Source organism: Pituophis catenifer, unplaced genomic scaffold (genome assembly GCF_029215685.1).
Source record: "Pituophis catenifer annectens isolate HBS135680 unplaced genomic scaffold, rPitCat1.0.hap2 SCAF_11, whole genome shotgun sequence".
Taxonomy (NCBI): Eukaryota; Metazoa; Chordata; class Lepidosauria; order Squamata; family Colubridae; genus Pituophis; species Pituophis catenifer.
In genome coordinates, this window is record NW_027256891.1 from 12,589,559 (window position 1) to 12,603,743 (window position 14,185).

At 42.6% G+C, this 14,185-nt stretch overlaps 1 protein-coding gene across 2 annotated transcripts in view; it reads right to left on the reverse strand.

Annotated features, from left to right (window-relative positions):
* Window positions 1-2,710: 2,710 nt before the first annotated feature.
* BRWD3 (bromodomain and WD repeat domain containing 3) overlaps window positions 2,711-14,185 on the reverse strand; it is a 55,585-nt gene continuing 44,110 nt past the window's right edge. Inside the window, exons 33-40 of one of the 2 annotated variants that reach the window (XM_070951666.1) lie at window positions 13,885-13,966; window positions 13,530-13,586; window positions 11,360-11,500; window positions 9,636-9,788; window positions 7,400-7,575; window positions 6,051-6,148; window positions 4,859-5,023; window positions 2,711-3,462 (exon numbers count right to left, since the gene is read on the reverse strand). In XM_070951666.1, the coding sequence (XP_070807767.1) occupies window positions 2,711-3,462; window positions 4,859-5,023; window positions 6,051-6,148; window positions 7,400-7,575; window positions 9,636-9,788; window positions 11,360-11,500; window positions 13,530-13,586; window positions 13,885-13,966 (1,624 nt within the window). Of the gene's footprint in view, window positions 3,463-4,858; window positions 5,024-6,050; window positions 6,149-7,399; window positions 7,576-9,635; window positions 9,810-11,359; window positions 11,501-13,529; window positions 13,587-13,884; window positions 13,967-14,185 lie in introns of both variants that reach the window. The other variant, XM_070951665.1, reaches the window with a different exon arrangement.

Consider the following 14,185-nt stretch of genomic DNA (forward strand, 5'->3'; position numbering starts at 1 on the left):
CTAAAATACAGCATGGATTTGTGTACGTGTGAGGTCTTGTCTGTGCTTCGGTATGATTTTAAACAAATGCTTCAGCCCTTGCAGGAACAGAGCACCTCTCTACTAATACCTAAAGCAGCCACGGACATTTCTGAAGCTTCCGAGGAGCTTTAAGGAGTCAGTGCATTAAAACAGTTCTAAAAACTCTTCCTTCAAGGTCATTTAAGGAAAAGTAAGGGATGCTACACTCGCATGAGTTCCAAAGCACTTTCTCCGAATCGATTTCGAATCGCCCAAAACCCAAGTATTGAAGTATATATTGCGTTACAGAAGATCTACGCTGCATCTGTGTACAGTCTTTTTATTACATTATTATAGATCCTACTGTTATTTAGCGAAGATCAATCAACACTAATGGTTGATCTTCCCTCCTTGCCCTCAAGAAAGCACCTGATCACGAAACGAGAAGAAAATAGCTCTTCCTCCTCCTCCTATAGAAGGATTGCTATTAAGAATTCGAATATATGCACCTTGTCCATCTCAGAAAAGAAAACACCAATGTATTTTAGGAACATTGAACACGCTACGGCTGTAAGGGAAATGAAACATTTCTCTCTCCCACTGGGTGACATAAATTGAATATACTTTTAAATGCAAATATAAGAGCCCCCTGCAAGCCTTTTTTTCCCCCAGAATTAAGCAGTACATGTCATTATTTTTGCTCCAAAAATCCCCACAGAGCCAAAATTCATAGTAGATGTTCCACATTCCTCTATATGTCAATGGGAGGGGGGGGGGAATGACAGCAAGTCCAACAGAAGAAGAGAGATTCAATCAGCTCCTTCATCAGGGTGGATAAAAATCAATGATTTTTTTAAAAAAAAATCAGATTTTTTTTATTTAAATCGGATTTTTTTTTATTTTTATCGAATTTATTTTAATACAAAACTTTTGAGGTAAAAATCTATCGTAAGATAGTTTTCTATTTAAGATACATAAATAATTTAGTTTATTCAGCCTGAAATGGAGCTCAGTTATGTAGCATGAGGCTTATATTCTGCAACACTGGGACTATCGGTGAGTCAACAGTGGGTCAAAGGAGTAGCAGAGATGACAGTTGCTCTTTAAAAATTATGATTTAAATCGAGTTGATTTAAATCAAGCCTTTTTACTAGTGATTTAAATCATGATTTAAATTGTGATTTAAATCAACTTGATTTAAATCAAATCCACCCTGTCCTTCATTGAAGCAAATAGAGAAACTAGAGGAAGCTTCTATGTTATGTATCTCTGGGTAAGGATGCCTAAATTCTTTCCTGGAACACATCATCGGCTTTCATGACTTAAAACAAGGAAAAGCCAAAGGGGGGGAAAAAAAAGGTACAACAGCACGTACATATTAAATGAGCCAGCAAGGATACCTCAATGCCTATAAATGGAAGTGTGAACGGTTTAAGAAACAAATAAAAATATGATAATAATGCAATGGCCGCACCGGGGAGACGAAGGACAGTCCATCTCCACCAATGAAGTCTGTGAGAAGCACCTGATGACTGATTGTCAGACTGGAGACCAATGAAATTATTTCTGCAGTTTCTTGAGTGATTTTGTTCCTGCCACATCGTCTATTACAATGTCATTATTGAAGAAGGAAACAAAACTAAAGCTCAGAAGTCTGGAGGTAGCTAAGCTACTAAAGAAGAAACCTTTCCATATTGATGTTAACCCCTGGAGACCATCTCAAGGGGATGCTACAAAAATACAAGGGGAAGCAGGAAAAAAAAGAAAAGAAAAAAAACAGATGCGAGGGTATTTCTGCGTTTGGCACCTGGTGTATCTTAGATAATCCTAGTTCTCAAGTATGTCGTTCGTAATAACATTAATGTAGGTGTTAAAACATCTCACATCTTTGATTTGCTACATTATATACAAGGTACCACCCACCCACCCTCTCCCTTTTAAAACATAAATTAAACATTAAAAACCAATGGGTGGGGGGGGGAAGGGAGGGAACAAAGCATATCAGAACATCCATATGGGGGACATATTTCAGTATCAATCACAAATTCATGAACATTTGGCCAGGGGGAGGAGGAGGGGGGGAGGAGGGAAGAGATAAAAAGCAATCCGGATCCTGCGCATTAACAGAGAAAACTGTAAACATTTTATAGCTGCCTTTTTTTTTTAGGATCTGTGTATTGTGCAAAAGTTATTATGAGAAGGAAGGAAGTTCATGGCAGACAATGTTTTAAAAAAAATCTGGGTAAGAAGGTGCTGCTTCTATAATGCACACACACACACACACACACACAAACAACAACAAAAAAGGGGGGGAAGGAAAAAGAAAACAACAAGGAGAGACTTCGTAAGCACACATTTATCTCCCACAAGTCCTGGGACCAACTCAAGGTTTAGTGTGATTAAAAAAAAAGGGGGGGGGATTTCTGCAGGTAATAGGATGTGCAAAGAAGACTTTCGTAGCCTGCGTCGGCCAGCAAGCAGAAGCCTCCGAACACATGAAAACCATATGAAAAGCACCAGGGGGAGGTGAGGGGGTGGGAATCAACAGATTCCCTCCCCCACAATTTGCTTAGCAGATTTTCTGGCGTGAAATCCCTGCAGTTTAAAAAGCCTTGGAAGTCCTAACGTCGCTGTTCAGGGTCTCTCCTCCCCTGCCCACACCGCCAATACCCCCCCACCCCCCCGCCACCACCAACCACCGTGTCGGGGGTCAATAATTCCATCCCATGAGATGGCTAACCCTGGCTTTCTCTGTCATTTTCCGTACCCTGCCCGACCTGGAAGTGCCAAGGTTCAGGGGATCCTCGGTGTGCACGAAAGTGTCATTGTCCGAATCGTCGTTGTACAAAACGGTTCGCCGGCCTTCGTTCCTGGTTTTAATCCGAGGGGGCCGGCTAAATCGTCCGCCGAAGGTGTTCTCGTTGAAGCGTCCGCCGAAAAGGTTCTCGAACTCGTCCTCGGCCATGCGGGGGCGCTTGGCCCGCGAGCCTCCTCTCCCTCGGCCTCTTCTTCCTCCTCTGCCTCCTCTTCTTCCCTGGCTGCATCCTCTTCCTCCCCGGCTGCCTCGGCCCCCTCGGTTCCACCTCCCCCACCGGCCCCAGCGCCCTCGCCTTCCCGTCCCCCTGCCTTGCCAATTTTTTCTCCTGCCGCTAGAAAGGTTCCTTCGGATTTTTCTTTTCGGTTTCACTTTTACAGATTTGCTGTAGTCATGGTCTCCGTCGATGTAGTCTTGATCTGTCCTAGAACTGGATTCTGAATCCGAGTCGGAGCCACCTCTGCTTTCGGAACTGGAGCCCGAACGGGAGTCTCCGCTTTCGGACGATAAACCAGGCTTATCTTTCGGTTCTCTCTTCTCTTGGCTGCCCTCGTCCTCCTCTTCAGAGGCGCTGGAAATTTTTCTCTTGACTCCCGTTCGAGATTCCTTCCCGTCCCCGTTCGTCAGAGGCTTTTCGGAAGGCTGATCTAGAGAGATCCAAATCGACACACATGTGAATACTAACACCAAATTATCACCAGTAAGTGGCACATTGGTGAAAAAAACCCCAAACTTATGTGAACAATTTTACTTACTACGTTCGCTAACCAATAACTGACATGTTGTCTGAATAGATCATCCCACAATATACCATACATCTCTAGTATAAGACGCACTTTTACCGCCCCCCCCCCCAAAGTGTGGTGCATCTTATACACCGAATGTTGTTGAAGCCCCACCCACCCACCGGCCTCCACCCTTCGGCCATTTTCGGCCTCCACACATTGTATTTTTGGCCTCTGCACGACCGGTTTTAGACCTGTTCCAGGTTGTGGGGATTACCACAGCACATCGCCGCCTTCGCGTGTCGCATTTTTGGCATCTGAGTGTCGCATTTTTGGCCTCTGCACGCCCTGACTTTGGCCTCCATGTGTCACATTTACAGCCAGTTCCAGGTGGCGGAGATCGGCAGCGCGGCAATTCCCGCTGGCTGGAACTACCCGAAAATGCAATGCGCAGAGGCCAAAAATGGGGTGTGCAGAGGCTGAAAACATGACGTGCGGAGGCAGTGATGGGCTGTGGCAATCCCCACAGCCTGGAACAGCTGATTGGCGGTATTCCGGGAGGCCGATCCAACCACCAATCAGCTGCTCATGCTGAATCAGGCTGCAATAACATGCTGAAGCTGTTTGCTGCAACGACACTAGCCAGATGAATAACGATGAATGTTGGTAGGCAGAGGAAGATTTTTTTTTCTTGTTTTCCTCCCCAAAAACTAATGTGCGTCTTACACTCAACAAAATACGGTATATTGGGGTAGAGAAAAACCCAACCCGGAATATCTCTGCAACAGTGGAATGCTGCATTTTTGTAGGAATACAACACGATACAATCGTTGCAGGCCATCTCACGTGCTTAGCATCAATGTAGCATGCCATTTCTAGAGTCATATTCTTGGGGCTGCTTCAGTGCTGATCGAAGTGGGAAGAGTCCCTGCTAATTTTGCTTTTCTCCATTCCCAGGGAAAACTGAGTCCCCCATAAGCTACCATGTTATTAAAGCAAAAAAGAAAAAAAAGAGAACACCCCCCCCCCCCACAATTCACTTCTAATTTAGGGCAATGTTTCTCAATCTTGGCAGCTTACAAGATGTGTGAACTTCAACACCCAGAATTCCCCAGCCAGCAGCACGTAGAACTTAAAAGCATATTGCTTGGGGAATTCTGGGAGTTGAAGTCCACACATCTTAAGGTTGCTAAGCGTGAAAGGCACCAATTCATGAGAGTTTATGTGAAGAGGTTAATCAACAAAAGGAAAATCTGTTTATATGGAGGGGAGAGTGGGGGAAAGGAAGGGACAAACTTTGATTTATGCAGTTTCCTACCTTGTTTCACTGGTGTGGATTTATTTCTCACTGGCTTATTTTTTCCTGCTTCGACATCGTTTCCGCTACGATTCTGGCTGCTGTTGGAGCCAGATGAGGAGGAGGAGGGCTGCCTTTCCATCTCTTCGGCAGTAGCTGAACCAGGGGGTTCCTCTGTATCTGAAACTTAAGAGCCGTGGTGGTGGAGTGATTAGAATGCAGTTGTGACTGCAGGTGACTTCTGCCGACTGCTGCCGACTGCCAGCAGTTCGATCCTGACCGGCTCAAGGTTGACTCAGCCTTTCCTCCTTCCAAGGTCGGTAAAATGAGGACCCAGATTATTGGGGGCAAAATGATGACACTGTAAACTGCTTAGAGAGGGCTGTAAAGCACGGTGAAGCAGTATATATGTCTAAGTGCTATTGCTATTAAGAAGATGCTCCGCAATGGACCCGTTTGGGGAAAAGTATCAAATAAAAATGAAACTTCAGCCTAAATCCTAGAGAGGAAGGGTGTTTTTTTTCCAGAGCAAAAGCTATTTGCAGGGGCCACTCTATATTGTTCAAGGCAGCGAACTCTCTGATGCTTAACATCAGCCTGCAACAGATTATGGATTTGGTAGCTTTCTTCTAATTACAGGTAGTCCTTGTTTAATGACCAGTTGTTTTACAAGTGTTCATTCTTACAATGGCCACAGAACGAGAGCTTTATGGCCCTTAAAACATCCCTGGTCATTATAAAAGGTTGCGCTGTCTCCCCTCAATCATGCGAGGACACGTTGGGTGGGTCATTTTTAAGACCAGTTTTACAATTCGTGCTTTTTGCTAAGTTTAGGCAAATATATATATATATATGCCTATTTAAATGAATGGTCCCTCGGGGAGGTATTTATGGCCACACTGAAGCCTACTGACCCCAAATATCTCTCCAATATCAATTCTAGGGTAACACAGAGCATCCTTGAAAATAATTTGATATTTACTGATCTGAACTGAATCCAGCTTGCAGGAGTAAAAGTTGATGGCATGCCCACTTGAAATATGTTTTTAATTTATTAAGGTGGTTTGCCCTCCAGAGTCCCTTGCCAAGGTGGTTGGCTGTACAAATTGATTGATTGATTGATTGATTGATTGATTGACTGATTGATTGACTGATTGAATGAATGAATGAATGAATGAATGAATGAATATATGAACCAACTAATCCTACTTACCATGAGATGAAACTGAAGAATTAGTCCTAGTTAAAGGCAGTGAGGTATTCAAGTTTGTTTTAGGCTGCATCTTCAGTTGCTTTTGTTTTCCTTTTGGGCTGAAGGCATGGAAGAAGGAAAACAAATTGAACGAGGTATTTTTTTTCAACGCCTAGAAACCTGGTTAATCATAGGGAGCTTTCTACAGATAGATAGATACTGTTCTGGCCCTTCTTTTTCTTTTTCCACCTTACAAAGTCTGGCCTGATCTGCAGATCTTTCCCTCTGCTATATCTTTTGTTGCACGATGCATTGCAGGGTCTTAAAAAACTGCTTTCTCCTTTCCCTTCTAAAATCTTCCCATTGATTTTCTTGTGGGTGCAAAGGGCTGCAGAATGAGCAATACAGAGGATTGATGGCCACAATTAAGAAAGGAGGAAGACATAGAATAGGATAGGATAGGATAGGATAGGATAGGATAGGGTAAGGTAGGCTATTATAGGTTAGAGTAGAATAATAGAACTAGTATAGTATAGTCAGTATAGTATAGTATAGTATAGTATAGTATAGTATAGTATAGTATAGTATAGTATAGTATAGGATAGGATAGGATAGGATAGGTTAGGATAGGATAGGATAGGATAGGATAGGATAGGATAAGGAGAGGAGAGGAGAGGAGAGGAGAGGAGAGGAGAGGAGAGGAGAGGAGAGGAGAGGAGAGGAGAGGAGAGGAGAACAGAACAGAACAGAACAGAACAGGAATAAGAGGAGTGGAGTGGAGTGGAGTGGAGTGGAGTATAGGGTAGGGTAGGGTAGGGTAGGAAAAGGAGAGGAGAGGAGAGGAGAGGAGAGGAGAGGAGAGGAGAGGAGAGGAGAAGAGAAGAGAAGAGAAGAGAAGAGAAGAGAAGAGAAGAGAAGAGAAGAGAAGAGAAGAGAAGAGAAGAGGAATAAGAAGAGTAGAGTGGAGTGGAGTGGAGTGGAGTGGAGTGGAGTGGAGTGGAGTGGAGTGGAGTGGAGTGGAGTGAAGTGGAGAGGAAGGGAGGGTAGGGTAGGGTAGGGTAGGGTAGAGTAGGACAGGACAGGACAGGACAGGACAGGACAGGACAGGACAGGACATGAATAATAGAATAGGCTAGACTAGGCCAGGCCAGGCCAGAATAGAACAAAATAGAACATAACACTTTATGTGGTCAAGTGTGATTAGACACACAAGAAATTTGTCTCTGGTGCAGAAGCTCTCAGTATACATGCAGAACAACGGAGTAATAATAATCATAACAATGATACCGACAAGAAGGGATAGTAGAGAAGATGAGAAGGACAGTAATAATATAAGCATCATTTCACAGGCAACAAACTCATCTTGCTACCTTGGCGCTCTGCTGCTGCTAGAAGAAGAACCGCTGCTACTGCTTCTCAGCCGTTTTCGGTACCGTAACCGCGGCCTTCGCCTCTTCTGACACTGAACAGCTGACTTGTACTCGGAAATGATGGTTTTGATGTGGTTTTCGAATAAGGCAGAAAGTCGGAGTGTCATGCTATAGATCTGTAAAAGGAAGGAAGGAACATCTGCATTCAAGAGTGATGTGGAGCAGAAAGTTTGCCAATCTTACATTGGTTTGCTTTTATCCATGTTCCAGTAGAAGCTAATTCCTCAAGTATATCCATGGATTTAATAATAATAATAAAAAAAAAAACAGCTGGACAGAAGTGTTTTCAGTAGGGTGAAAAAGCTTAATAATGTGCAACCAAACAAGAAAGGAATCTTTTAGCTAGAATGCCTGATATTGACAATGTATTTTTCAGATTTATTACAAGTAATCCTCGATTTACAACCACAATTAGGACCAAACTTTATGTCGTAGAGCAGACTAACAGAGTTGTTGGAAGGGCCCTTGTAGGTCATCTAGTCCAACCCCCCGCCCAAGCAGAAGACCCTACACCATTTCTGACAAATGGCAGTCCAGTCTCTTCTAGAAAGCTTCCATTGATGAAGCTCCCACAATTTCCGAAGGCAACTTCTGTTCCATGGGTTGATTGCTCTCACTGTCAGAAAATTTCTCATTTCTAGCTTGAATTTCTCCTGGATCACTTTCCATCCTTTATTCCTTGTCTGGCCTTCGGGTGCTTTGGAAAACAGCTTGACCCCCCTCCTCTCTGTGGCAGCCTCTCAAATATTGGAAGACTGCTATCATGTCTCCCCTGGTCCTTCTCTTCACTAGACGAGCCATGCCCAGTTACTGCAAACGTTCATTCTATGTTTTAGCCTCCAGTCCCCTCATCATCTTGGTTGCTCTTCTCTACACTCTTTCTAGAGTCTCAACATCTTTTTTATAGTGTGGTGACCAAAACTGGATGCCGTATTCCAAATGTGGTCTTACTAAGGCTTAATTTTATCATGGATGTTCAGCTTCATTTTGTCAGAAACTGGCTGGGAAGGTTGGAAATCACAATCACCTGACTGCAGGATGCTGTAACCGGTCATAAACTGTATCTAAATCTAAGTGCTATTGCTATTGTATAATAGTTATTAGCAAACAAGTCTTTGCCAAGAGGGCATCCCTGATGAGGTAAATAACAGAATTAAGAGGATTGGTAAAAAAAAAAAAACTCTACCTGGAATGAAGGAAACTAGCAATTGTTTTCAGGTAAGCTCTGAATTTTAAAACATGACACTATTTAAAATCCGCAGGGTTGTGGTTTTTTTTTTTATATGCATCTTAATGTCAGACCTGGAAGCCATATTTCTATCTTTGTTCCTTCAGGCTTCAGGCCTGCCACAAATCCTACTGTGGGAAATGGGGAGGGGGGACTGCATAGAGGGAAGAAGATATGTAGTCACAATGAAATTCTTTATAGAAAGTCAAGGCCATTGTGCCCTGCAGCTGTGCTGAGGGGAATGAGGAGGTATCTTCTGTTCCGGATGGTGTCTGATTGGTTCATGTGATGGACATGTGAGTGAGGGGCAAGGTCTTGAACTTTCTTTTGGGTGAGGAAAACCTGGAAGCTCTCAGATTCGGGTTTCCCCAGATGTGCCAATATAGAATAGAATTTTTTATTGGCCAAGTGCGATTGGACGCACAAGGAATTTGTCTTGGTGCATACGCTCTCAGTGTACATAAAATAAAAGATATGTTCATCAAGAATGATAAGGTACAACACTTAATGATAGTCATAAGGTACAAATAGGCAATCAGGAAACAATATCAATATAAATCGTAAGGATACAAGCAACAAAATTACAATCATACAGTCATAAGTGGAAGGAGATGAGTGGTGGGAACGATGAGAAGATTAATAGTAGTGCAGACTTAGTAAATAGTTTGACAGTGTTGAGGGAATTATTTGTTTAGCAGAGTGATGGCGTTTGGGAAAAACTGTCCTTGTGTCTAGTTGTCCTGGTGTGCAGTGCTCTATAGCGTCGTTTTGAGGATAGAAGTTGAAACAATTTGTGTCCAGGATGTGGGGGGTCTGTATGACATCTCTAATAAAAGATAGCTTTGAGGAACTTCAAGCCTCGGAGTTTGATTTCGTTGGGGGTGTTACTTGCAACCCTGACACAGGAGACGAATAGAATAGCTATTGGTTACATTTTTCCCATCTTACCCTTGATTTCTTATTTGGAGTGTACGCTTTGGAGTTGTAGAATATCAAGCGGACGTCTTTGTAGAATTCCAGAGGGTTCATATAATTACCCGCTTCCAAAGTTTCTTTCACAGTGCTGAAGTCCATGGGAGTGTCCACGATATCTCGATAGTCCTGAGAAGAATGTTTGTCCACCTATGAAAACTTCAAAATCTAACAAAGCGATCTGAGGGACAGGCTGATTAACCCAATAGCAATGCATTCACCCGGTCTGACTAAGGAGACACACCGCCCCCCACATTTTTCATCCCGGATGTTAAAGGAAGGATATTAAAACTTCCTTCCCCAAAGTCTCATGGAACATTCTTACTCCAAAATATACTTCTTCTTTGGGGTTTTATGGGGGGGGGGGTTAAAGTTTTTTTATTTTTAAAACATACATCAATATCATCAATATCCTTGCATGGACAGTGTGGTGTCTGAGTGTCATTCATTTTGATACAAAACCAGTATTAATACAAGTAAAAAGTACTACGTTGGTCAATTTTATTATACATATTGATATCAGCATATATTCCTTCATTTTTCAATTATTCAATATTAGCTGCATCCTTTTAATAGTCATAACATTATTCTTGAGCATATCTGATAAGATCCTTTTTCAAAATCTAATCTTAACCTCTAACATTCACTTTAAATATATATTTTTATGCAAAAATATGCATAACAATATTCCCCCAATTCTAATTTCTTAATCTATTCTAATTCTCAGTACAGCCAATCTTGTGGTTTTTTTTAAAAGATCCTTTCTATCCATCATCTCTCATCCTCTTGGAAGTTTCACTTCTCTTTTTAACTTGCCTCCCATACTCCTCCCTTGGGTCTTCATCTACATCCGTGATGGCAAACCTGTGGCACACGTAGCCATATCGGTGGGCATGCAAGCTCAGCTCCGCTGATTTTCGGGCCTTCTGGGCCCACCAGAAGTAAGGAAACAGGCTGTTTCCTGCCTCCGGAGGACCTCGGGGGTTGGTGAGGAAGGCTCATTTTTCTCTCTCCCCAGCCTCCAGAGCCTTTCTAGGAGTCTGGGGAAGGCGAAAGGCCATTTCCCTCCAGAGGCCGGAAATGGCCCGTTTGCCAACTTCCAGTAGGACCGGAAGTCCCGTTTTTTGCTGTCCCGAGCCTTTCTAGGAGTCTGGGGAGGGCGTAAACAGCCTTCCCCACCCCCCACCCCCCTAAGGCCCTCCGGAGGCCAGAAACAGGCCATTTTTGGCCTCTGGAGGGCCTCCGAGGGGGATAGAGAAGGCCGTTTTCGCCCTCCCCAGACTCCTAGAAAGGCTCTAGAGGCTGGGAACAGCAAAGAACGAGCCTATCGTGCCATCGTGTGCCAGGAGCGGGGGGAGGGCAAAAAGAACGCGATGGCAAAAAGGTTAGCCATCACTGATCTACATTCTTTGTTTTCAACCCAACCATTATTTCCATCTCCACTATTTTTTGCTGCCAATCAACCCACGGGTCTGTCAAATCCTCTGTCTTTTTTCCAAAAATATTTTTCAATTTATTGAATCCAAAATATACTTTGAGCCCAAGAATCAGCTAGAGTGTGCCAGATGCTTTTTCCACCCTGTGTTAGTTGCTGGAAAAGCCAAACTCTGGGTGGAAAGAGCCTCGGAGACAAGATGACACCTTCTCAGGCAGTTTTTTTTAACTGTCCTCCCAAACTCAGAAAAAAAAGCAAAACTTACAGGGTAAGAAAAGAGATCAACGGGTTGTCGGAATGGCTCAGAGTCTTCACGTTCATAGATCAGGCTTAACAATTGCTTGCAGTGGTTTTTCCAGGAATCAACACATCCTTTGGAAGGTTGTCTTTTCATTTGCCGTTTGACCTTAAGATTTTTTTTTTAAAAAAAAAACGGAACATATAAATTGAATAATCTCTAAAACGTTTGTTTTCATCTCATTTAACATAGGCACCAGGTACCCAGAATCACAGTAGAACAAATGAGTTGGTTTTTTTGAAAGAAAGAGATATGCCCATAAGATAGCTAATCTTTAATCGAGTTTTTTACAGGGGAAAAACAAACAAACAAACTAGTTAGAACATCTCAAGTTGGTTTCTATTCCTCATAAGTTACCTCTACGCAATTCTATTTATATTAGTTGAAATCTTGAAGCTTTTATTATGGCCAAAGACCAGGGTTTAACAATACATTATGAGAGGGTATAGAAGTATTAAACTATAATAGCAAAGAAAAGAAGAATTGGGGTGACATGATAACACTATTCCAGTATTTGAGGAGCTGCCACAAAGAAGAATGGGTCAAATTATTTTCCAAAGCACCAGAGGGCAGGACAAGAAACTGTGGTTGGAAACTAATCAAAGAGAGAAGCAACCTGGAATTAAGGAGAAACTTCCTAACAGTGAGGACAATTAACCAGTGGAACAGCTTGCCACCAGAAATAATGGGCACTCCATCACTGGAGGTTTTTAAGAAGAGACTAGACAGTCACTTGTCTGAAATGGTATAAGTTCTCCTGCTTGAGCAGGGGGCTGGACTAGAAGACCTCCAAGGTCCCTTCCAGCTCTGTTCTATTCTATTCTATTCTATTCTATTCTATTCTATTCTATTCTATTCTATCCTATCCTATCCTATCCTATCCTATCCTATCCTATCCTACTATTCTAAACTATTCTAAACTATTCTCTTCTCTTCTGCATTCACCAGATTAAGGTTCTTCACTCAATATCTGTTCATAAATTTAGCATCATATCCCAGGCAAGCTGAGTTGTCGCAGTCGGGCACAAAATTCCCTCTTCTACACTCAATAATACTAACCCCTAAGATTTCCTTTGCTATTGGACTGACAAGCAATAAAATTGATCTTCCAATCAGCTAAATATTGGCTGGCAAGCCATGTTCTGACCTTATATTATTCATCAGGGCAAGGAGGAAGATTTATTCTAGACAGAAAACAAGAACTTTTTTTTAAGAATAGAATAGAATAGAATAGAATAGAATAGAATAGAATAGAATAGAATAGAATAGAATAGAATAGAATAGAATAGAATAGAATAGAATAGAATAGAGCAGAGCTGGAAGGGACCTTGGAGGTCTTCTAGTCCAACCCCCTGCTTAGGCAGGAAACCCTACACTACTTCAGATAAATAGTTATCCAACCTCGTCTTAAAAACTTCCAGTGTTGGAGCATTCCCAATTTCTGGAGGCAAGTTGTTCCGCTGATTAATTGTTCTATCAGGATATTTCTCCTTAGTTCTAGATGTTGCTTCTCTCCTTGATTACTTTCCATCCATTGCTTCTTGTCCTGCCCTCAGGTGCTTTGGAGAATAGCTTGACTCCCTCTTCTTTGTGGCAACCTCTGAGATATTCGAACACTGCTATCCTGTCTCCCCTAGTCCTTCTTTTCATCAGACTAGACATACCCAGTTCCTGCAACCGTTCTTCATATGTTTTAGCCTCCAGTCTGTCATGCCTGGAAGCCATATTACCTGTGTGCCTTGAGGATCTAGGCCCGCCACAATCATACTGTGGGAAGTTGGCAGGGGGGATTACATGAGTGAAGTAGAGACAGCCATAACAAACTTCTCTCATGCAATCCTTGATTGCTCTTCTCTTTTTAACCTGGCTTCTTCCTCCACCTTTTTCTTGGTGCTCAATTCTGAATGCTGCTTCTACTTCTGCAATGGCCGGGGAATATGAATGCATTTGTTCATGAGAACTGGACTTTGACTTTTTTTTTTTTATGGAAGAGAAAGCAGCTTGGGTTTTCTAACTTCAGAAGCATTACATCACACAAAGAGAAATCAAGGGGCATCGGATGGCCACGTATCAATCAAAGTATTTTTGGAGAAAATTAAGTGCACAGCTAGGCTTGCAAGATAACTCAGTTACTTACTATTCGTTTTCCAGAGGAAGTTCCTGGGCCCTCTGAATCAGGAGATGCTTCTGCCACCTACAGCAAAATGTGATTACTACATGCGAGAGAACAAATTAATTCAAAATACACGCACGCGTGTACACACCCTCCTGAAAATTATGGCCTCGGGGCAAGATCTTAACATTTGGCGAGATTACAAATCAACCATGGGCTTTTTGAGGGGTAAGACAAGATGCTAGTTCTGCAGTTTTCTTGGCCAGGTTTTTCAGGTGGTTTGACACTGCCTCCTTCCTAGAACCCTAACTTTTGAGGTCGTCCCCCCCAAATTCACTTCCTGTCCAAACCAATCCCCAAAAGAACCATTTCTTTTTACCTGCTCTTCTTCCTCTGTGCTACTCAAGTCTTCTGCTTTCACTTTGTTGTAGATCTCCAGAATATCTGTACAACTCTGATCCCTAAAGAGTTGGAAGAGGATCAGCATGAGGGCTAAATAGAGATTTTTTTAAAAAAACATAATAAAATCCCCTCCCCAAAGGTTATTACGGCCGTTGATTCCTAGAGCAAAGATTCCATTAAATGTTCATGGATCGCCTAGTAGAGTTTAATCAACACCAAAGTTTCATCAACATCAAATACGACCTCATAGATGACCCTCACTCTGTCAAGAACCTAGG